At 45.9% G+C, this 24560-nt stretch overlaps 1 protein-coding gene across 8 annotated transcripts in view; it reads right to left on the reverse strand.

Moving 5' to 3' along the window:
* Positions 1–24560, reverse strand: part of GTF2IRD1 (GTF2I repeat domain containing 1) — a 174354-nt gene that overhangs the window by 105488 nt on the left and 44306 nt on the right. For 2 of the 8 annotated variants that reach the window (XM_048824064.2, XM_048824060.2), the window contains exon 1: positions 4228–4371. The exons of 3 other annotated variants lie outside the window; for them this stretch is intronic. In XM_048824064.2, coding sequence (XP_048680021.1) covers positions 4228–4236 — 9 coding nt within the window. In that variant the 5' untranslated portion in view covers positions 4237–4371. Of the gene's footprint in view, positions 1–4227; positions 4375–24560 lie in introns of those variants that run through there. 3 more of the 8 variants (XM_075120864.1, XM_075120868.1, XM_048824068.2) reach the window with 3 other exon arrangements.

Consider the following 24560-nt stretch of genomic DNA (forward strand, 5'->3'; position numbering starts at 1 on the left):
GCTATAATAATGTTCTATAATTCTATACGGCCTCCTGACCCACTGCTTTGCCAATATTCGTCAGCGTGGCCTCACAACGTCAATGGGTGGTAGGGCTGCATTACCCACCTGTACTTCCATTTAACAGATGCAGAAGTTGAAGCACAGTACTGTGCTCAAGAATCCAGCGGTAGAACGGGGTCCAGAACCCTGAACTCCTGTCTGTCAGTCACACACTAGCTACTAGAGAATGCTTCCTACACAGAAACTCCAGTTATATCCATGTGATGTTATTCAAATAAAGCCACAGACAAATTTAACATCCACCTCACCTTAGTCAACTTCAGCAAAACCAGCCCTGAAAATCAGAGACAGTAGCACCCAGACATCTAATTTTAACCTCCCTTTCAACCTAAGCAGGTGTGAGTTGCGAGGTTTTGCTACAGAGAGAGAAGGGATTTTTAAGTTACTTTAAAGCCCTTTTGTAATACAACGTTTTCTTTCTTCCAAACTTTGGATTAAAATCCATATGAAGTTATATCAGTTGTGAACTCAAGAGTCACTTGATGAGGGTGAACAGATAGCAACTGTGAAAAAACAGGACAAGGGGTGGGGTGGGAGGGTAATAGGTGCCTACATAAGAAAAAGTCCCCCAAAATGGGACTGTTCCTTTCAAAACGGGACATCAGGTCACCCTACATTTGATCCAAATCCAGATGGCTGTACAGTGCTGATCCAACAGTGACGCCTCTCTCCACCCCAGGGGTGCTGGAACAAATCTGTATAGTGGGGGTGCCAAGAGCCACTGAACCAAAGTGTAAACCCTGTGAGTACTGGAAACCTGGGGGTGCGGCAGCACCCGCCACACCCCGAGCTCCAGCACCTATGCGCTCCACCCTACCAGTCAGCTCTCATTTGCTCTCCAGATGTCAACACTCCTCTCCAGATCGCCCTCGTGAACATTCTCTAACAAGACCTTCATGCTTTCTCCCATGCTGCCCTGCATGCTTGGGAGGAGCTCCCTGACAGCATTCCCAAAGCCACCTCATTATCCTGCTCAGAAACGTTCCTTGACAACAATGCCTACGAAAACATGCCAGCAGTTGGGCCAATGGTGTGCAGAGACCGCTGCCTATCATCCTGAACAGTATTGTGTCACTGTTTCCTTGTACTCCCCCATCTATCTGAATCCATCTGTTGTCTCTTGTTTTAGGCTTAGATTAAAAGCTCTTTGGGACAGGGACTGGCTTTTTGTTCTGTGGTTGTACAGCACCTAGCACAATGCAGTTCTGGTCCATGACTAGAGCTTCTAGGCACCATGATGATACAAACAAACAAGTTCATGGAGGCAATAGGCACCGTATTACAGAGAGAAGCAACACTCTCCATACAATCCGTATGGCCATGAGTACACAAGCAAATCAGATGTGTTCTGCAATCAAGGCTCCCACCTGGGCCACCACACAACCAACTCAATCCATCTGAAAGTTGTTAAACTGTGTCTGCATAGGAATCAAATGAAAATACACATTTCTTTTTACCCATGTAGGCAAAACCAATAGTCCGACACACCTGGCTCCGCTTTAAAAAAAAAAAAACCACCACCACCACCAATAAGCTAAACAGTGGAGAACACGCCCTCCTCCAGAGCAGCAAAAATAAAAATGAAGTACTTCTCCACTACCAGCATTTGGTATATTGGGCCCGATTCTCCTCTCCCTGACACTGGTATAAATCAGTCGTGACTTTGTTGGAGTCAATGGAGCAACACCAGTGTAAAACTGGAAAAGGGGAGATAAGAATCAGGTCAACCATTTGCACCGCAATTTCTCAGGGAGGCCTCGGACATGTACAGAAGGGGTGGCTTCACTGGTTTGGGGAACAAAAGATGGCTGCTGAGCTTCCACCCCACACCAGAACCAAACCAAACTAAGTTGGGGTCTAGAAAAATTTAGTTAACTCTTTTCATTAGTCACCTATTTGGCGTGTGGCTAAAACACTTTGGGATAATAGATAAGCCTATCACCAGAAGAGCTGAAATACCACGCATGCATGCCCACAGACAGACAATCCTTTGGGTCATTCTGGCACAACCAAAAGCAGGAGGGACCAGAAATCACAAGAGAGGCCTGTTCTTCTAGCCTATATATGTAAGCCCAAGAGCTGATATCGTTGGGTGTTTTTCAGAAACAAACTTCTCAAGCTTCTGAGGTTGGCCCACCACTAGTTTAAAGTTCAAGAACATCCAAGCTGATAAGACCATGAAGATGCTGCTTCACCTCTGTCCTGTGTGTGTCATGCCAGTTTCCAGATCTTTTGCACCCCAACGTTACAGAGGGAAAAGGAATAGTGAACCCACAGTAGACTGGTAAAAAGGTTCGGATGGCAGAGCTGGGGGCAGGAAGGAAGAGAAGGAAAGTCACATTAGGAAAAGAAGGAGAGCAAGAGAGTCATGGAGGGGCCCGGGCAGTGGACAGATCTGGAGCTCTGAGCCACGTATAAATACAAAACTGCCACCACATTTTGAACTACTGGGCATTAATTCCACCTTGGGCTTTGGGCAACGTGTAACAACAAATCATGAGAGCAAAATCCCAGACAGAGTTTCAGCTCTACAACTCACATTTACCCACTCCTTATTCAAGATGCAGTTCCCACTAGGAGCTCTAAGAGGGAGAAGGGAGACTGAAGCAGTAACACAAAAATCAGGAGAGAACAAACTGGAGCACTTTCCTCCTGTCACCAAGTCCCCAAGAATAAGTCACAACCACAAATCTATATTCCCCCACAGTGCTGCTTGATTGCCTGGTTTTACATGTTCTTACATCTCACATCCTCCTCGACTCCCCTTCAGTCCCGTGTACGTTTCTGAACCCACATGGTCCCAGCACAGAATTTTCAAAATTAAGTGCAGCTCTAGGGGAAACACTACTAAAACCTTCAGCGCTGACAGTGGCTGGGATGTGCTGTAATGGCAGCCAGGCTGCCGTGCCTTCTCCCCTTCTCTCAGCGGCCGTTTAAAATTTCAAAGCCATTTCCTCTCCCAAAAGGGGCATCAGAAAAGCAGCAACGGGAACTTTTTCTTTTTAAGTCTCTTCTTTTCATCCTGGCCCCTTGTTACCTTTTCAGTACCGAACTATTAAAAAAAAAAAGTCTCCTGGTGATTATAAGCCTATTATGAGCTCCCTTCTATTATTACGCTGTAAATGCGGTGCTATTGAAACGGGTGTTCTGGGGGTCAGCATTTGGAAGCTATTACAGGAAGAAAGCAGGATACGCCTGGAGACCTCCTCTGCCATGCGAGAGTGTTTCATTCACTCTTAAATTGCCAGTAATGACCTGTAAGTCATATGACCTCTATTCTCTGCTGATGTAAACTGGCCTAGCATCATGGAAGTCAATAGAACTGGACCAATTTATACCAGCAGAAAATTTGGTCCCATACATAAAAATTGCATCATGTCTTACTGTATTTCAGCAGATACTCCACACTCTATGCTCCTTTATTTGTCTGCCTTTAGCCACTTGTTGTCTCTTGACTTACACTTAGATTGTAAATTCTTTGGGGCAGGTCTTCTCTTTTTGTTCTATGTTGCTACAGCACCTAGCGCATTGGGGTCCTGGGCCATGACTGGGAATCCCAGGTGCCAACAGGACACAAATAAATAATACTTGATTCACAATTTATAGAAAGAGCAGACAAAATAGGTCATAAGGTGCTTTTTTAAAATCAGAGCAATATAACAATCCTTCCTTTCTCCCAACATTTGTTTGTCTTGTCTATTTATGCTTTAAGCTCTGCCGGGCAAAGACTTGCCATGTGTATGTACAGTGGCTAGCGATCTCGTTTTGGGTCTTTAGGTGCCACTGTAATACAAAACACACCAATTTAGAGGAGATTTTTCAAAAGCATTCAGCAGCTGGCCTCTCTGCTCCTCCTGGAGTCAACGGTGAAACACCTGTAGCGGCAGCGTTAGGTCAAAGGCCCACCCTCGTAGCACACAAACTTTTGGCCCTTCTCAGCCAGCGTCAGTTTTTGCCAAATACAAGTGATTTCCTTTAGCTAATTTTCCTCCCGTCTGGAAAGCTGTAGCTCAGAACAGGAGGACTAGCCTGTCAAAAGGATACAACGGCATGCTGATTTATGAAAAACGCTGCTTATATGCATCAATAGATCAATCACAATTGACACTAAACACCGCTCCCTTGCTCCGGCCCTTGCCCTGCCTTGTTCGCTGGAATATTTACCGCATGCATCTGCGCTGCTTTAAAACCTCAGCTCTTCCTTGTACTCCGCTCCATCTTTCTGTGCTTCTTTCCCCCTCTCCTCCCACGCTTCTGTCTATGCAAAAGGAGCTGCATCCAGTGCTTCTGAAGTATTTGCTCTCCAGCCTGACTTGCTGAAAACTGTACAGCTCTTTGCTGTAAACCTTCCCCTTTTCCCTCGAGGCACACCTCCCCAACACAGAGCCAGGAGCCTACTCAGCCCTTCAAATCCTACTCAGCCCCTTGAAATCTCCTTTCAATCTCTACCAGCCATGCCCTGGACTGAGTCCTGCTGCATCTGGAGCCAGCTACTTTCCACTCCTGTGCTGGCGACAATGATTGCTAGACAATACCAAGCGCAGCACCATGCATTCTGATAGTGTCTTTCGTGCAAGGGTCTCAAAGTGCTTTGCAAACAACTGACCCCCTCCATAGTACCACAGCCATATCGCACGAGGCTCACATGCAAAGCAAGGCGTTCTGTCTTCCTACTGTCCATACCAGTCCCAGCCGACCCCCTCACTGGTCCAAATGGAGTCCACGCCCACCCCTCCTAAACAAAAATAAAGGTCAGGGAATTTGTCTTCAATTCATTCACACAGCAAGATGCTGAGGCCGGCATCTCTCTGCACAGCCCCCTCTCCGCTGGCCCTTCCCCACTGTTAAGGAACCACTGTAGATAGTGTTTCCTGTGGAGGAAATGTGTGGTCAGCTACAGCCCTTCCACCAAATCTTTCAGATGGGGCAATGAGATGCTTCCGGGCTTTAATTTCACAAATAAAGGGTGGCAAATTAGGCAGTAATGATTCTGAGCCATTCAAACCAGATTGTAAATCATGTGTTTGAAGCTGCAAGCAGATAAAGGGGGGGGCAGAGAATTTCTAATGAAGCAAGATTAGAAAACCAGCTGAGCCTCGGTGCGCCCGCCTGAGGAATAAGAATGAAGCTAGCTGTACTTAACTCAATTTGCTACCCAGACAATAACCGCAGAAGGCAGGAACTCGGGGGCAGCCAACAGTAGAAACCTGATTGTTTCCCTGCGGGCCCTGGGACCAATCTCACCCTGAAAGGGAACCAAAAAGACAGACAAAAAAAGGAGACTTGTTTGGAGTGCTGGGATGGGGCTGACTGAAGGAAAAGCCTTTCATTGCTAGAATGGTGTTTCAGACACCCCCTGAGAGACGTCCCACAAGAAAGGTGTCTAGTGGCCCTTAGTGGCCAGCAACCCACGTTACCTGTCTCCACATGCTCCTCTCCTCAGTCACTGACCAGTCAGACATCTGAGCCAGTGGGAAGACTAAGAGGTGCCTTTCACCACGGAACGTAGCTGCTGCAGCCAAGCAATGGCTGCGCGGTGGGACTGGCAGCCCGTGAGTTTTGGGGAGAGCACAAGAAAGCCCTCACAAAGCCTGCTGACTGGCACCAGGCCTTTACAATAAACTGCAAGAGAAAAGGAGGCTAGCATGCAGCAATGAGCCAATCAACTCCAACTCCTCTGCTAGGAAGTCCTCCTCAAGGATGGGAGCTGTAGGGCCAGATTCAGAGTCATGCTATGACCCTTTCCCACCAATGGTGGTAGGGCAGGTGCTGGCCAGTCCCAAGCCCCTGGGCCACCACCAGTGAGTGGGCCCACTCCACCGACTCTGTGCTACCTCTCCAGGAGTTCCGGGGGTCGGGGTGCAACAGGGGGTGGAAGGATGCTCTAGCCAGGGCACTCATACACCTTGGCAACACCATGCCCCTGCCTGGCCATAGGTAGCATGAAAGCAAGGGCTAGGGGCTGCAGTGGCTTCTCACAGCCTTAGAACAGGCTGTCTCCTTCTTGTCCTCGCACTGGCACAAAGATGAATTTGGCCCTTCGTACCTGTGAGGGGCTGGGTGTGATTCTCAGGTGCTGAAACAAGAGGGCACCAGCCCAGCCTTCATCTCATGCCCTGAAGAGAGCTCTGGCCCAATTCTGCAGCCAGCTCTTTGCATTTCAGATCCATCCAGAGTCTGAACAAGATAGCACGCGCGAGCTGGTGAGAGCTCTAAAGGAGGCAGCTATCTCCAAAGGGAGAGGGCCAGCTGGAAGAACATTGGGGGGGTGGGTGGGAGGGGAGAGACACAGGATCAGAGAACAGACACTGACACAAGACTAAGGAAGGGGCTGCAGTTTACGGAAGAAGCCATCCACAGTTTAAGTACGGGCCAGGAAAGGGAGGATAAAAACCAAAGTCCAGGTTCTACTCTCGTTTACACCAGTATAAATGCAAAATAAACTCACTGATTCTGGATTTGCCAGCAGGTAGCCATAAGCAGAGTCTGGCATTGGAGGTCAGGTTATTGACACCTGAGAGTCCTCTGGTGATTAAGTGCAAATTCATACTGCGTGGTGGTAGAGGAGGATTACTCTGTCACTGACGATCCCACAGGAAGGACGCACGTGCACTCAGCCATGCAGAGGCTGGCTGTTACTTGTGCATGAAATAAGTTAATGAGGGTGGAAGCAATTCTTTATTAGATAAAAGATAATGACTGCATTTTATGAATTACATCTGCATTCTGTTGCAGAGACCTCCATGCCAGCTCTTCCCATAAGTGGATTGTTAATGCACACACAGTATCTTGACCACACTCTGCAAAGAGGCATACAGGAATCTTTCCCATTCTCCAAGGCTGTTTGCCAGTACTGCAGTCACAGTAAGAGAATATCCCCCAGGCTGGGATTCTTTGTCTGAAGCTAGCTGGAGCAATGGTGAATCCATTCCACCCAGAGGCAGCAACTTGACTAGCTGGGATCAGGCCCACCACAGCACAAGCGGCTGCTGCACAGCGCAGAAGGGAGCATTCGATCTTTTTAATTCCTTCTCTACACAACCCTTAACAATCACTTTAATTCTTCAGTGCTGACCTCGCAGTGTGGTGACACACTACTATACCCTGCCCCTCTCTTGGGAATCAGCTCTCACTGTACTTCAAGAGGGCTACAGTTAAATAGAAGGATACCCTTGCTCTCCAGAGCCAGAGGTTTGTTCTGGTTGCCCGGAAAAGAAAGCATTAGACACTGTGTCTTGGAATCACTTTCTCTCGTAACAAAGGATTTTCTTTGGGTTTCACAAGAACAGCTGCACTCAGCTTGAAATTGGACCAGAACATCGATGACCCCATTTGAAAAGTTAAAGGATTTCCCGGCAGAGGGAGAGAGAAGAAATGCCTGCGAACAGGATGGCAGAAGGATGGTGCCTTTCTGGCACAAGGCGGAAGGGCAAAGAGCTTCCTCCCTCGTTTTGGAAGGCAGAGCTATCATCAAGGCTTCTCCAGCAGCTCTGTTGTGCTATGCCAACCCTGACCCAGAAAAATCCTCTTAAAACCATCTGACATTTCTTAACAGTGCTGAGTGCCCAGTGCAAGCCGATGGCTGGGTTTTGTTTTTCCCCAGGATGCTCTGGGAAAAGCGCTTATTAGCTCAATGACTTTGTAAAATAAAACAAGAATTAAAACAAAAACAAAAACAAAAAAAAACACCCTCCTTGGTGATGCCCCTGATGCTGAGCTGCAGAGGATCTCAGTGACCCAGGCTAGCAAAGCACACTAGCCAGTCTTTTGGGTCAGGATCATCCACTGTCACTCTGGAACCACAGGTTCCCAGTGATCTTAATGAAGTCTGCCATTTCCCAGAACACGTCCGTACAGGGCACCTAACGGCAAGGTCAAACCTTTTTCATGCAGGCAGGCAGCATTAAGGATGAAAAATTAAAATGATTTGTTTCCATCTCTGGGAAAATCAGCTCTGCTGTGCAACCTTGTCTTTAACAGAGAGGGGAGGTTTGCAGAGGTCCCAGCAGACAATGTTCCACCTCCATCTATCTTGTGGCCTCTTGAATTAAGGGGGAACATTGTAGACGGGCCACACCAACATTCCTCGCCATTAAGGTACAGCCTTTGGGCTCCTGGCAACTTGGTACCATGTGGGCAAAGTTCAGATGCACCTGTTCTGGTTGATGAAAAAAAAAAAAAATCCAGACTGGGGCTCAAGCTAGATAATAGATCAATAATGATAATACTTTACAGCAAGACAGTGGCAGAACTAGATATTAAGCCCAAATGCTTTGCCTCTCAGTCCCTGGCCATATTCACTGCACCGTATGCCTCCTCTATTTCAAAATAGTAAGAAAACTCAAGACAGTCTAGTTTTCCAGAGGATTGACAACCCTGGTCATAATGGGCAGTGCACTGGGGGCCTGACCCTACACCACTGAAGTTAATGGGAGTTTTGCCACTGACTTCAATGGGAACAAGACCAGGTCCCAGAAAGTTAGAAATACAGGACTTGTCTACACAGCAGGGCAAAGCATGCCAGATGGCTGTGATGTGCAAAGCACACTAACGTGCTGTGGCCTAACTGTGCTGTATGAACCCTGCTGGTGCATTCTAAGTAACAAAACTAGGTACCTTTTAGAGCGCATTAGCAAGGTTTATGCGGGGCAGTTAGCGTGCAGCATGTTAGAGCACACCAGAGGGATGTGATTTGTAATGCACACTACCACCCCATGTAGATAAGTCTCCAATTCGGGAATGGATGTGTTCCAAGGGATTTAAGCACCTCTTCAAAGTTAAGCGCATGCTTGAGTGTTTTCCTGAATCAGGGCCTTATTTTGCTACCTTCTTTCTCACACAGATTGCACAGAACCCCCCATGTGGTGGTGGGGGGAAGAGGAGGAGGATTTATTTGTATTGCTTTAGCTCCTAGGAGGCCCAGTCATGGACCAAGGACCCCACAGTGCTAGGTGCTGTACAAAACAAGAAGATGGTTGCTGGACCAAATAGCTTCCACTCTCAGTATAAGTCGAAAGACAAAAGGGGGAATCCAGACAAGCAGATGCACAGAGGAGCATAAGACAACAACGACACAACCTTGGCAGGGTGACCGGCAGCAGACTCAGCAGCAGAACCATTGTTTGGTTATTCTGGCTCGACAGGAGATCCGTATCAAAAGCAAATTCCCTTCACCTGACTACCTAATGGGAAATTGGGGTATAATTTAAACAAGATCATAACATGACCCAAGAAAAATATTATATCTCCGTAAAGCTTTTAATCATGAATGGTCACGTATAGCGCTGGCAGCAGATTTAGAAAGAAAAATAAAAAACTTTCTGGCAGGCGATAGGCTTGTCCAAATCAAATTAAGACTTGCAGCTTGAAGCTGTTTGTCTAATCAAAGGGAAAGTAATCTGTGGAAAAACTGGGGTAAACCATTCTTACACTAGTTAGGGTTAGCTCCAAGGAAACAGCCTTTGCAAGGCAGGAATTTATAACCAAATACCCCAAGACCGTTTAATTCCGTCCCTTTTCCCCAGGTGTTGCCAAGCCTGCTGCCCTTGTAAGAATATGATATGTTTGCCATAAAAACAAAATGAAAAACACACTGATTAACCAGGTTTCAGAGTAGCAGCCGTGTTAGTCTGTATCTGCAAAGAGAAAAGGAGGACTTGTGGCACCTTAGAGACTAACACATTTATTTGAGCATAAGCTTTCGTGAGCTAAAGCTCACTTTTTTGGATTCTCCACTGAATGCATCCGATGAAGTGAGCTACAGCTCACGAAAGCTTATGCTCAAATAAATTTGTTAGTCTCTAAGGTGTCACAGGTCCTCCTTTTCTTTTTACTGATTAACCAGTTACTTCCCCCAGGCCTGTTTTGCAGTGAAAAATGTGCTCCCCGACATCCCTAGGACTTCCCAGCTCCACCCTCCTTTTGCCTTTCTGTTGGATTCAGCACACTCCACGCTTCTCAATTACACAAACGTTCCGGTTTTCCCAGGTGCCGAGTCCCCGCTGCTCCTACAGAGGTTATTTGTTGTTTCCATTGTGGAAGCATCTAGGAGACCTGACTGGGGATTGGGGCACACTGAGCGAGGCTCTGCATGCACATATTCGAGAAAGACAGTCGGGCACAGCTCTACAGAGGTATTTTGGCTCCTAACTTCCATTCATTTAGGAGTCTAAATCAGACTGAAAGGCTGGGTGTCAGCTCTTTGAAGCAGGGACAAGCCAATGGGTGTATCCATCCCACACATTAGGCTGTAGGCGCCTAGTCTGTATGTTGTTTCTGGATGACAGCAGCTATAGAAAAATATTCATTGTAAACCTAAGGCAACAAACTGGCCCTTCATCCTACACCCTTCCTTCATTTCTGCCCCCTCCTCTGTGAAAATTCCAGCAGCCCTAGAAAACAAGCTGGGAATAAGTGTCCCCATCCACAGAAATGGTCTAATGGTGTGTCCCTCTCCTCAGAGACAGTCTTGTGCTGCTTTAGAGGTCGTGCTTCAGCCATTCTGAATGATCTGCCTCTGCTGTTATCTGTTATGCAGCACAACCACCTCCTATAAAACCCCTCTGGGTCCATTAAGAATTATTTGCATCTCTTCTGTTTATGAGCTGAGAGGAGTTCCCAAAATCCCTGGTGGCCTATATCTACAGATGTAGTTGTATACAGTTCATCAAAAGTGTGACCAGCTGCTCTGCCCCAGGAACCTGATAAGCAGGAACAGGCACACAAAAAATTTTATTAAGATGTTTAAATAAAAAACAAAACAAAAACAAACAACAGTACAGAGTTTAAGCATGGAAGTTTCTGGTTATCAGGGAATAACGTACAGATTATCAAGGGGTGCAAAATTCAGTTCAAGATCGGATGGCATAAGGAATACATAATCCGCAATATCCCCAATTGGGGGTAAAAGGTTAACGGGGCAAAGTACACACATTGAGATAGGAGGGTATTTTGTTCATATAATGGCTATGTTCAGGTATGGAGTATAATGAGTGGATACAATGATGAGGATGGATTGACCCTCATTTGGTGAGACTTAACATTCAGTGAGTTTACTCTCTTAAAACACCCATCCATTCCAGACAGCTTTTCCCTCCCGGTTCAACAGCAGCTGAGGATTTTCAAGAGTTTGAAAGCACAAACAGCTAAGAACAGAGTTTTTCAGAGAAAGGTGATGTTCCATTCACCCTCTTGCCAAAAGTTATTTTCCTAGATCTCTCGTCAACTATGGTTTTTTTTTTGCTTTGTGACTTCTTGGCAATAAATGAAGCTTGCCATAATGATCTACTACCAGCATAGGGGATGGGGATGGGACCATCACTCCACAGACCTCACAGCACTGGAATGAGCCTTTTCATTTTGGAACTTGCATATTTCTTCCATATCCCTGGCAAGTCTTGTCTTGTCAGGTGAGAGATTCTGGCCAGCAGTGGTCTAAACCACAGGAGGTCACTTCCTCCAGCTTTTGCATAAAAAACTCATTAGTTAGTGAAAAAAGCAGCCATGTACAAAGAAGCCCAGTCCTTCCTAGGATGGAATTCGGACTCTCTTCCTGTTAGTTTGATCCACTCTATTCCCCTTTTATTCCCCATCTTCTGGACAGTAGCTGCTGGCACTGCATAGATACCAAGTGAATAGTATATCATCATGGCACCATAGCTCATCCTGGTGCTGGCAACGGCCCCAGAGCAGGGACAAGGGAGAAGGGGCTTAAGCATCCTCACTCCAAGGGATGCTGGGGGGTGGATCTGACCCCCAGCACAGATTAGGGCAGCCTAACAGCTATCCTACTTTCACACTGCTGCAATGGCCCCTATAAGCCTCTGTAGGGGCAGAAGAGTGGCTCTGCTCCTGGCATAGAGGCCTCCTCCCACCCGCTTAGACAGATCAAAGGGGGTAACAATGAATCTGTCCCTCCATTGTTAAGGCTGTAGCTTACAACTGTACAGCATCTTTAGTGAAGCAGTGGAAAGTGTCGCGCTTACTTAGACTGGGGACAGGGGCCATCTCTTTGCTGTGTGTTTGTACCGTGTCTTGCGCAATGGGGCCTGGTCCATGACTGGGACTCCTCGGCGCTATCGTAAATAATAAATAGCAGCAGTTTGGCTTTCCATTCTGAGCCTGAGAGTGGCCACTCCCTTATCCCAACTTTCCAAGGGGGGGAAAAAAATCTTCTCTGCCTTAAGTTTGTCAAGTGTTAATCTAGTGAGGGCAGATTTGATCTTTTTCCCCCTTTTAAAAAAAGGAAGTTAGAGGTTGATCAGACATGGGCATTTTGGAAATACAGGTCTTTGAAACCTTTGCCATTTTATTTTGGAAAAAAGTCCCAGTTTTTTATTCTCCCCTAAAGCTATCCCTCAGAAATGATTTGGGCTGGTTGCATTCCTGCATCCTAAGCCAGATCCAGAGAATTCTGTCGGAGTGTTTTTCTGACGGCAAGGTGCACATGTTAGGAGTCCATCCCTTACAGATGTTTCAACCTATAACAGACAGTCTCTTGTCACCTGACTTGATAAAGTCTGGCAAGGATTATAAACTTGGCTCATGGCCCGGTGGAGCTTCAAAGCTACACTGGCGAACTGTTGTGGTCCCAGAGAATGAAAACCATCCCAAGCAGAGAGCCAGCATAAGAGCTATCCACCAATTAATCACCACTTACATTCTATATTGATGAAATTAACCTTGTACTGGTTAATTTCACTCAGAGTTTGTATAGCCCAAACTTCTCCAGATTATTAAAGTTACAAATTCTGCCAGATGATGTGAATAGCGGGGAGTCTGGCATTTCATCGAACAGCATGCATCGTCTTTACACCATGTGCATAACTAGAACACACTAGTGTTGCTCGCAGAAATAACCATCTACACGTTTTCACACACACACACACACACACACAGTCAATATTTTAAATCATTTAGAAACAACAACAGAAAACAAAGAAAATTCCCATCCCAAAAACTTCCTCAAAGATACAGTTAGGACTGTAAACGGATATCCGTTAAATTACAACAAAGTTAGTAGAACTCTGGAGTTATATAAACAAATATCTCAAAAGCAAGAAATTCAAAGTCAAACAACCTGAACTCTTACCCAGCTAGAACGTCAAACTTCTTTCCCTATAAAACAAACCAAACACCACACTGCCAAACAGTGATCCCTTCTTGATATCTCCAATAAGGACCTCAGTTCCCAACTGTAAAATGGGGATAATAGCACTGCCCTACCACAAAGGGGCGTTGCGATAATAAAGCCAGTAATGATTGCAAGGCACTCAGATACTGCGATGATGGGGGCCACATTGGTACCTAAGATGCACACCCTCCAAAATATATAAAGCTATTCATGTACACCATGCGTCTATAAAAGTCCAGATCTCACTTACATATCACAGGAGAAGGAGGGTGTAGGCAGGGATCTGAAACCTTTTGCGGAAAGTGAACTCCAAATTCACCCCCCCCTTTTTTTTTTTAAAATGCTGTCACTACAATTTTAATAATGCCATTTTTAATTGAATTGATATCTATTTCCCAATTCAACTGCATCTTAAATTTTTTTGCCTGGGAATTTTAACTGCATTAAGGATCTTCTCTAATGCTAATACAAAGCAGACCCCTTTGAAATATTTCTGCAGGAAGCAACTGGTCCCTCGTGCTCATTAGCCTATGAAAGCTCCAGGGAGATAGCTCAGGTGAGAGTACAGTCTGAATCAGAACAAGACCACATGTTTTAACTCAGTCTTAAAAATCAAGCTCAAGTTGCTGGTTAATCAAAGAGGAGGGAAAAAAATCAATTTCAACCAAGCTTTAAAAAAATGGTCAATTCTCTATTTAGTGACCATGGAAATCTTATTACAAAGGCTTCCTTTGAACTCTGAAGTACAGCAAGGCAGCAGTTAAAAGGCCATATCCTGGGCCCGCTGTAGTCAGTAGCAAAACTCCTATAGATTTCAGTGAGGCCAGAAACTGGCCCTCACCGCACAGCTGTTGAGAGCTGAGGAACCAGTAACATGCAGTTGCCACCATTTTGAACAGTCACCACGTCTCCACCACAAAATGGCACAAGTTTATGGCTAGCATGCAATTAACTTTCATACCAGCGTATAATATAGATGTATGCTTAGCTCTGTGTACATATACAAATTCACATCATACTGCAATCAAATTATCTTTCAGAACAACCTCAGAGTCGGAGGGGGAACAGATATGCAGGGTATGTGGGTACTTTACATTCTCAATTTCCTTTTTTGTTTGATTGTCCTCTTTTCCACAGTCATTGCATTGTTTACAAATTAAATTGGTTGACCATGCCACGGTTTTAGTTACTGCACAGCCAACTAATTACAACCTAAGCTCTAAGAACTTAGCACATACAATGCTTTAGGCACAATGATCTGTCTAGTCAGGTTCTTACACTGTGCCCATCCCTGTGGTCTCTGAGAGGCACATTCGACAATGCACGTGAGTGCACTCAATTCAATGGGACTGCTCACATGCTAGAAAGTTAGACATCTGCTTCGATACCTTGCTGGACTGGGGTCTACGTGAAAGGGACATTTACAAAAAGCAGCATTACAGAGGGGCTTGGGAACTTGATTCATATAGCTGTCAGTGCTGAAAGTGCATCACAGCGGCACTTTCAGGTTCAAATCCCACATGCTCACAGGCGCCCCTTGGTTCAGCAGCAGGTAATGCATGCTAGAGCACCTCTGACCCAGCCCAGCCCTCCTCCGGGAAAGTGTGATTGGAACAGAGCAGCCATCAAGCTGGAAGGGACCTTGAGCAGGACTTATCAACAAAAGTAAAGGGCTTGTGACATGAAGGAGGGAAGGTAAAAGGACAAGCAGCGAACAGAAGAGGGAGGACGATAATGACTAATAATGTAGTACGTGTGCAGGTATATAGTGAGAAACAGTCCCTGCCCCAAAGAGCTTGCAATCTGAACAGACAAGACAGAGTACGGCAGGAGGACAAACAGAGGCAGCACATAGAAGTGAAGTGACTTGCCCAAGGTCACAAAGCGAGTCAGCTCCACAGCCAGGAGTCCCGGATTCCAGTCCTCTGCTGTACAGTGCCCAACCTTGGGGATGCATCCAAAACGTGGAATCTTCTGATGTCTAACTAAACAGGACTCTGTAAACTGTAAGAGCCTGATTTGCAGTTAAGGAGAGCTGTGGGTGCTCAGCACTTCTGAAAAGCAAACTCTGAGCTGATTGCTCGCTCTCTCTGTAGAGCTGAGTTGCTTGAAATTTTCCAAATACAAATTTTACTATGAAAAATTGCTCACTTTTTTCCCCCACCAGCTCTAATATATTCACAGACAGGATGAACTCTTGAATGGGAAACTTTCTGGTACGAAATTTTAACAAGTCTCCTCCTGTAAACAATGGTAGTCTTGCCAAAAAAAAATAAATAATCATAAGTTAGGCCACATAAAATATTGAGATTGCCTTAGAAATCCTGGGATTTTAAATATATAATAAACGCTGGGCTCTTTCTATTTGCCTTTGGTTTCTGAGCCTTTAAGAGGCACTCAAGTCACATTTTCAAGATTTTCTTCCCAATGAGGGCTAGAAACTTTTTTTTAAAAATGAGAGCTGAGATTCTCACCTAATCACATGCCTCCAGGAGCTGGGACTTTAAGCATGCACCAAATATCGTTCAAATTGGGAACACTGCAGCTGTGCTTTTAAGTGGCACCTGTTATATGAAATATATTGGGCTTCACTTAACAGATTTCTTTACTTCTTACCAGTTTCCCCACTGTATTCTAACCCTCCTTTGGTGCAACTGGAAGCTGGCTGCCTTCAGCCATAAAGGAAACCTTGGGTCACTTTCAGGAGCAACTTGATACTTGTGCAGGGGGGAAGGCGGGGGGGCAGCACAGAGAAGAGCATGCAAAAAATATATCCAAGTAGCATGCTAATGTAGGCCCTGCACACCTCATTCCTACCAAGAATAGGTACGATCTACAAAACCCTGATCCAAAAATCCACTGATGTCAATGGGAGTCCTTCCACGGATTTGCCATGAGGCCCCAAGAAAAGTGGGACAACTGGCTCAGGGAGAATGCTAACCACAGCCCTAGCCACAAGCCCCACCCTTGAATGTGCCAAGAGCAGCTCCAGCTCTGGAGGTTCTTGGGAACATGCTCCATTAGGCTACCTCATTTTCCACACACACCCGTACACCAAGGCAGCCTTGACTCGGCCCTTCCTGTTTTCAGCTTGGAAAAGAGATGGCTTAGAGTAGGGTGACCAGATAGCAACTGTGAAAAAACGGGACGGGGGTGGGGAGTAATTGGTGCATATATATGAAAAAGTCCCCAAAAACGGGACTGTCCCTTTAAAAATGGGATATCTGGTCACCCTACTAAGGGGGGTATGATGGAGGTCCATAAAATCATGCATGTTGTGGAGAAAGTGAAAGTGTTATTTATCCCTTCACGTAACACAAGAACCATGGGTCATCCAATGGAATGAATAGGCAACAGCAGGTTTAAAAACAAAAGGAAGTACTGCTTCACACCAAACACACAATCAACCTGTGGAACTCATTGCCGGGGGATGTTGTCACGGTCAAAAACTATAACTGGATTCAAAAGAGAATTAGATAAGTTCATGGAAGATAAGCCTATCAATGGCTCTGAGCCAAGATCATCAGAGATGCAGCCCCATGCTCCGGGTGTCCCTAAGCCTCTAACTGCCAGAAGCTGGAACTGGATGACAGGAGATGGATGACTTGATGCTTACCTGTTCTGTTCATTCTCTCTGAAGCATCTGGGACTGGCCACTGTTGGAAGACAGGATACTGAGCTAGAGGGACCATTGATCTGACCCAGTATGGCCGTTCTGATGTTCTTATGTGTTTACCCTCCTGCCCCACACACCAACTGCTGTAGTGGTGAGAGCAGCTGTGGAAGAAAGAGTCAGGATGGGGGCCTGAAAACACAGGACCACGCCCTTCCTCTCCAAATGATGGGGTTAGTTACTGCTCATGTTGATGTATAAAGGGTGGGGACCCACAAGCCACAGACAAAAAAACAAAGCAAAGTGCAAAAACTCTGTGTGTCTGTCTATGTGTACACACACCCACCCTGTGCTCCCATCCAGTCAGATTTTCCGTTGTTTTTGTTGCTCAATGTGCAGACCAAAGCCATTTCTGGAAAAAAGCTTTGCCACCACCACCCTGACACCTGGTAGAGGCACACGTTATGCAGCGCAGAGAGGCATGCCTGCCAGCAGGGAGACCTACATGCCTCTCTCGCAAGTTCTTGGAGATCTATTCTTGAAAGGGGTGGGTAAAAGCGCCCCTATGGCTACAGTAAAGGGTTCCATACTCTGCCACCTCATCTGCATGTCCCAGTTTTAAAGGCCTTTTCTTAGTGATCTAACAGACAATGCGAACTCCCAAGGCCTCACAGCAGGGCCGGCCTTAGACCAAATGGCGCCCCACAAGAGGAGCATCTTCAGCACCCCCAACTCCATTTGTTAAACTCATAAATACCTTATTTTGTATTGCATTTGTAGCCCATTTCAAGACTTCGATGCATGATTTGGATGCATGATTGATCCTTGTCTCATAAGATGATACATTTGCACGCTAGGATCTGTAAATCTGTATTTATTCATGGTAATGACAAAAACAGCCCCCCAAGCCTGGCACCCCAGGCAGTCACCTGCCCCTAAATCCAGCCCTGCCTTACAGTTTGTTTCAAAGGAGATCCTGATCATTTGTGGTCCTCCATCACTTTCCAGCTTGTCAGCCCCAGACTGGGTAACTGCAGCATTGCCAACTTCAGAAGTCCTGAACCAGGTCTTCGAGGCTGACTTAAAGGAAAAAAATCAAGGCACTTTTAAAAAATAACCCATTCTGAGTTCTTTTTGCTTCTGGGGGCACATCTTCACTGCAGAGTTCTCTACACTTCAGTTAACGCCTCTTGAGTGAGCCGAGCGTCAGCGAGAGCACCCACACTGCAGGAAAATGCTGGATCTGCACGAAGCACTTGTGTTAGCTGCTTCCCCACCGCAGTACTAGCTTCAGTGTCCTCGGAGCAGTGGTGCTTCAAACTCATACCCACTCAGGGGCCAGCTCGCCGGAGTTTAAAGCACCACTTATGCTGAGCCACAGATTTGTGCGTCTATGGAAGCAAGGTTAAGGACAACACGCAAGTTATACCTTGAGTTAACACTGCAGTGAACACAAGCCCAGAGAGAAGAAGAATTTAGCCCCTAGGGTTAAATTAATTCTAAATGTATTTTAGGTCACCTACCAATCATTGGAAGTTTCAACATACATTCTTCACAGACCACATACGGCGATTAGCTAGCTAATGTAACAATGAGGCACCAAACCAACTGGAGTCTCTTGAGGAAACCACATAAAATTGACCAATAAGAAGCGGCGTATTGGAGACCAGACTTGAATTTCAAGTTGTGGCTTTTCTAATCACTTAAGCAAACGTGGGTATCAGTAAAGCTGATGGATGCAACTTAAGTTGACTCCACGAACAAGTGCTGGAACACCACAACCCAGGCAAGCCACAGAAATTCGTTACTGGATGGTTGACAGCGCACCATTGATATAGCAGTGTGGTAACCAAATAACTGGCCCCGGCTTGTTGCTATTACTTTGCTGCTCAGCAAAGGAAGCAGCAGCATCAGTTCCTGCCGAGCACATTGCATTTCTCTGGAGGCAGAACAACATGGGCTAAACAATCGTTTTAAACAGTGACTGTGGTGAAAGGACTTTAAAACATGAAAATATTACCAGTCCCTCATGGGCTGACCTGCGAACAAGTTAGATAACAAAAGGTCTGGCATGGCCCAGTGATTCGAAAAGATCCCTGAACCTTCCTGGGATGTTCCAACTGAAATGTAATCCCTTATGCAATCCCTTATGCCTAATTCAGAGTATTCACCACTGAATAAACTAACTGATCTGAGTCACAGAACTTGTGGCTCTTGAAGTCGGTTGGTCTTTCCTCAACCCCTCTTTGTTCTTTTCACTGGGTAATATTCAGCGGAACAGCAAGACACTTATCTTTGTTTTCTTTTACAGACAGCACAAACAAAACCTAAGCACCTGTTGGAAAGTTCCTCACCTACATGCTTGTGAGAAAACGAAAATATCCGTAGGCATTATAGTCAGAGTTCTGCTTTTCCAGATAATCCATTTCAAACCTCACTCAGCACAGTTTAGTCCCACTTAGAGAACAAGTAAAGAACAAATCAGGTGCTCTTGCAAAAGATAAAAATCTCACCGTACTCTACCCTATTTGTGTAAGATGGGCAAATTCCCAGCACGCCATGGACCTTTCAACTCCGATGACATTTGCGCTTTATATTCTTTTGTTACCCACATTTTCTAAAGCCTGCTCTACGCTTGACAGTTGTACCGGTGCAATTATTTTGGCTTGGGGGATCTGCTTTTTTACCAGTATAATTGTACTGAGGTGCCTTATATCAGCTGGTATAAACATTTTTATACTGGTATAACTGCATCCATATTGGGGGAGCTGTACATTTATTATTTGTATTACCTTAGCATGTTGGAGCTCTAGTCATAAACCAGGCCCCCATTGTGCTAGGCGCCACAAAGACACAGAACAAAAGGACAGGCCCTGCCTGTTGCAAAGAACTTACAACCTGCTTTAATATTACTGGGACAGTTAAAGCAGTACAACTTTCTAGTGTAAGCAAAGCCTAACACTGCAATGTCTGGATAGTTAACACAGCCACCAGGTTTTAACGGATTAAGAAAATAGGGAACTGTAACTACCATTACCAGAGAGAAAGGATACTCTGAATATCCCAGACAGGAAACTGCTGTCATCAAGAAAGAGTTTCTTGTACAATAAAGCTGCAGACCAGTCACTCATGAGCCATGCATCTGTATTTCTCGTTCTTACATATCGTCTCACTGTTAGGAGCTGCAGATCCCACAAAGTGGTAATGGACACACCAGCCACACCACACATATCTTTGTCCAGGGGAACCCAAACTAAACAGTATCCAATGCTCCAATTTCTTGTAGGAACACTTGTTTTAAACTAGGCACACCACTGAGCCCGGGTATTTCTAACACCCCTATCACAACAGAATCCAAGCACTCAAGCCTGGGTATAAGTCCGGGAAGGGCAACTATTATTAAAAAGAAAAGGAGGACTTGTGGCACCTTAGAGACTAACCAATTTATTTGAGCATGAGCTTTGGTGAGCTACAGCTCACTTCATCGGATGTAGCTGTAGCTCACGAAAGCTCACGCTCAAATAAATTGGTTAGTCTCTAAGGTGCCACAAGTCCTCCTTTCCCTTTTGCGAATACAGACTAACACGGCTGTTCCTCTGAAACCGGTTATTAAAAAGTTCTGGGCACACACCCGAGTTGTGGGGAAGTGCAGGTGGCGTCTAGGATTGTTCGAAGGTGCGTGGAAAATGCTGCACTCCTAGCATACCTGTAGTATATCCCAAGAATACACTGGGATTTATGATGCACAGCCATGTCTAAGCAACGCACAGGCAGGATACTGAGTCAGTGCCCCATTACCAGCTGCAGCTGGGCCTACGTAAAACGTGAGGCCTCGCCTAATGGCTTAGGTCTTCGGATACTGTCACGAGGGGGTCCAGAGAGAGAGACCCAGGAAGGTGAAGCCCACTCCCTTGCTCACCAATGCTCAGGGTTGAAAAGAGGCACAGGCAGGGTTGGAGAATGGACATGTCCCAGGTAAGATTTTATGTGCTTAAGCATAAAATAGGAGCTCAACTAGCTGCTCTCTAGTGAGGCATCAATCTTAGCTGCCAGGCCAGAGTAACCTGAGTACCGCTACACAGCTAAAAATCCCGCCCCTGGCAGCGAGTCTCAGAGCCCAGGCCTACAGACTTGGGCATGCACCTACCGCACTAAAAATTGCGATGTAGACTTTCCAGCTCCAGCCGGAGCTCAGCCGCGAAGCCTGAGGGGAGGGGTGGGAGCTCTGGCCTGAGCTGTGACACCTACACAGCTATCTTTAGCCCCGTAGCACAAACCCTGCAAGCCTGAGTCCGCAGACCTGGGCTCCGCGACTCGCCATTGCGGGTTTTGTTTTTGCTCCGTAGATCGCGCAGCAGCACAGGCCTGGCCACTCTTTGTCTTGGGCTTTTTACAGACAAGGGCCAGATTTAGGGACAGGCAACCCAGGTGACCGCCTGGGGTGCTGGGCTTGGGGAGCGCCAGGCCTGGGGGCTGTTTTTGTTGTTCGCTGCAAAAGGGGAAAAATAGAAGGTTTGAAATAACGTTTTTCCGGTATTGCCTAGCTGGATTCATTTTTCACTAACCTCCTAGAATGTTCTGGACCTCTGTAGAACCTTGTGGAACCTTCCAGACTTTCTGTAAATACAGCCTGACAGAGCCTAGCGTGCAAATTTATTATCTTATATGATGGGGATAAATCATGCATGCAAATTGTGCATCAAAGTCATGAAATGGGCTCCAAATCCAATAAAAATAAGGTATTCAAAAGTTTAACAAATGGAGACAGGGGGCACCAAAGACGCTCCTCACCTGGGGCGCCATTTGGGCTAGTGTCGGCCCTGATGGCGTCCACGTGCTGCACCTGTGCTCAATGGGAGAGAGAGCTGTGTGCACACCCTGAGGACCGGCCAACCTATCTTTCCTCCTCACAGGTTACGTCTACACTGCAATTAAACACCCACAGCTGGCCCGGGTCAGCTGAATCAGGCTCGCAGGGCTCAGGAGGTGGTGTAGACATTCCAGCTTGGGCTGGAGCCTGGGCTTCAGGGACCTTCCCCCCTCGCAAGGTCCCAGTCTGAGCCCAAGTGTCTACATCCTAATTTTACAGCCCCACAGCCTGAGCCCTGCAAGCCCATGTCATTGGACATGGGCCAGCCACAGGTGTCTACCTGCAGTGTAGACATAACTACAGAGGCCTGGATTGAGCTCCACTTTCAGCATGTCCTTGAGTCCCATTGACTTTAATGCAAACTTGCTTAAGTGCTTTGGCAGACCTGAGGGCGGACTGAAGAAACCAAGTGGCTTGCAAACAGACTGACCTCAAACCACTTCATACTGCTGTGAGCCCCACACACGTACCTGCACAAACAACGAGGAGTCCTTGTGCCACCTTACAGACTAACACATTTATTTGGGCATAAGCTTTCATGGGCTAAAACCCACTTCATCAGATGCATGGAGTGCAAAACACAGGCAGGTATAAATACACAGCATCTGAAAAGATGGAAGTTGCCTTACCAAGTAAGAGGTCAGCGCTAACGAGCCAATTTAATTAAGGTGGAAGTGGGCTATTCTCAACAGTTGACAAGAAGGGGTGGAAATCACTTTTGTAGTCAGCTACCACTCTGAAACCTGTCACACATGAAGCTGTGAGATAGCTGTCAGTGCTAAGGAAGGGAGGATGCCATTGTTCTGGCGGGAGTCTGACTGCTGAGGGAGGGGAGCCTGGATCGAGAGAGGGAGAGGAGCCATCGCCTACAGACTAATTATAAATCAGCTCCCTTCCACTTCCTACCTCTATACCCCCACTCTCCTCCAAAAAGTTATCTTGAAGAAAAAAAAAGGGGGGGTCTCAACCCATTAACATATGCAACCATAACAAAGGAAAATTCCTTCTCTCATTTCTCTCTGCCTCACAGAAAAGCCTAGCCCAGCGTGGCGTGAGCAAGGCAAGGCAAAAAAAAACTCTTAACCATCACACTGTAAAAATCTGACCACCAGCATTAGCCTAGATCCTATTCAATCATCTAGTATGAGTGAGGCCTTATTTTGTTTGGAGGGGACAGAACCCCGTAGATTCCCTGTTGTCATCAATGGAATAACTGCTGATGTTTAAGAAAGATGAATTTAAACTGGAACAGGCTACTAGGATGATCCGAGGAATGGAAAACCTGTCTCATGAAAGGAGACTCAAAGAGCTTGGCTTGTTTAACCTAACCAAAAGAAGAATGAGGGGAAACATGATTGCTCTCTACAAATATATCAGTGGGATAAATACCAGGGAGGGAGAGGAATTATTTAAGCTCAGTACCAATGTGAACACAAGAACAAATGGATATAAACTGGCCATCAGGAAGTTTAGACTTGAAATTAGACAAAGGTTTCTAACCATCAGAGGAGTGAAGTTCTGGAACAGCCTTCCAAGGGGAGCAGTGGGGGCAAAAGACATATCTGGCTTCAAGACAAAGCTTGATAAGTTTATGGAAGGGATGGTATGATGGGATAACCTAATTTTGGCATTTAAATTGATCTTTGACTATTAGCGCTAAAGATGCCCAATGGCCTATGATGGGATGTTAGTTGGGGTGGGATCTGAGTTACTGCAGAGAATTCTTTCCAGGGTGTCTGGCTGGTGAGTCTTGCCCGCATGCTCAGGGTTTAGCTGATCGCCATATTTGGGGTCGGGAAGGAATTTTCCTCCAGGGCAGATTGGCAGAGGCACTGGGGGGGGGGGGGGGGGGGTTTGCCTTCCTCTGCAGCATGGGGCACTTGCTGGAGGATTTTCTTCACTTTGAGGTCTTTAAACCGTGATTTGAGGACTTCAATAGCTTGATTTGAGGACTTCAATAGCTCAGACATAGGTTATAGGAGCTGGTGGGTGAGATTCTATGGCCTGCGTTGTGCAGGAGGTCAGACTAGATGATCATAATGGTCCCTTCTGACCTTAAAGTCTATGAGTCAATGCATCAAAGCACTTAAGCGTGTGGCTAACCTTCCATCAATGGGCGCCCTCACATACTTCAAGTTAAGCACCTGCTTAAGTGCTTTGCTGTGCTACTTGCAAACCAATCTTTCAATTGTGTAGAAATAAGAATCTGCTGGTTTATAACTATTTGTAGCTAAGGAGGAAGACTGTACTTCTAAAAAACAGGCATATCTGTTGAGGTAAACTGGAAGATAACTGCACAGCGTGGGGGGAAAGAACTGACCTGGGGGAATACATGGAAATTCCTATCCACAAAAAACACTGCTTTATAATGAAGCAAAAATGTGCAAGTTTATTCACCCACAAAAACCATGTGTTACACGGTTTATTATAAAAAGCACAATAGAAGATCTGCTACACACAAAAAAAACCAATCAAAAGGAATATTACAGGTCTGATTAATCTAAAAAAGCTAAGACATTAGTAGCTCAAACAGATAATAGAGACACCTGACACTCAATACCTCAACAACTTGACCCACTCTGCCTTGAAGTAGCAAGGTTTCAAAATGAAAGCGAGATGATCCATATATACGACCAGCAGAGGCTGAATCAGAACTGAATTGAGCCAGCAGACAGCAGCTCAGCAAGTCATCACTTTTCCCTGGTGTCCATCTCCTGTACTCCAGACTATAAACCTTCATTTTGAAAGAGGCTGAGACTTTATCCCTCTGGTTTCAGGAAGGAAAAAAAAAACCCTTCAAAACATCAAGTGACCATATACCAATGCAGTTTTGTCTGCTTGAGTCTGCAAACAGCTTGAAATAATAGCCATCTACATGACCG

Source organism: Caretta caretta, chromosome 17, assembly GCF_965140235.1.
Source record: "Caretta caretta isolate rCarCar2 chromosome 17, rCarCar1.hap1, whole genome shotgun sequence".
NCBI classification, from domain to species: domain Eukaryota; kingdom Metazoa; phylum Chordata; order Testudines; family Cheloniidae; genus Caretta; species Caretta caretta.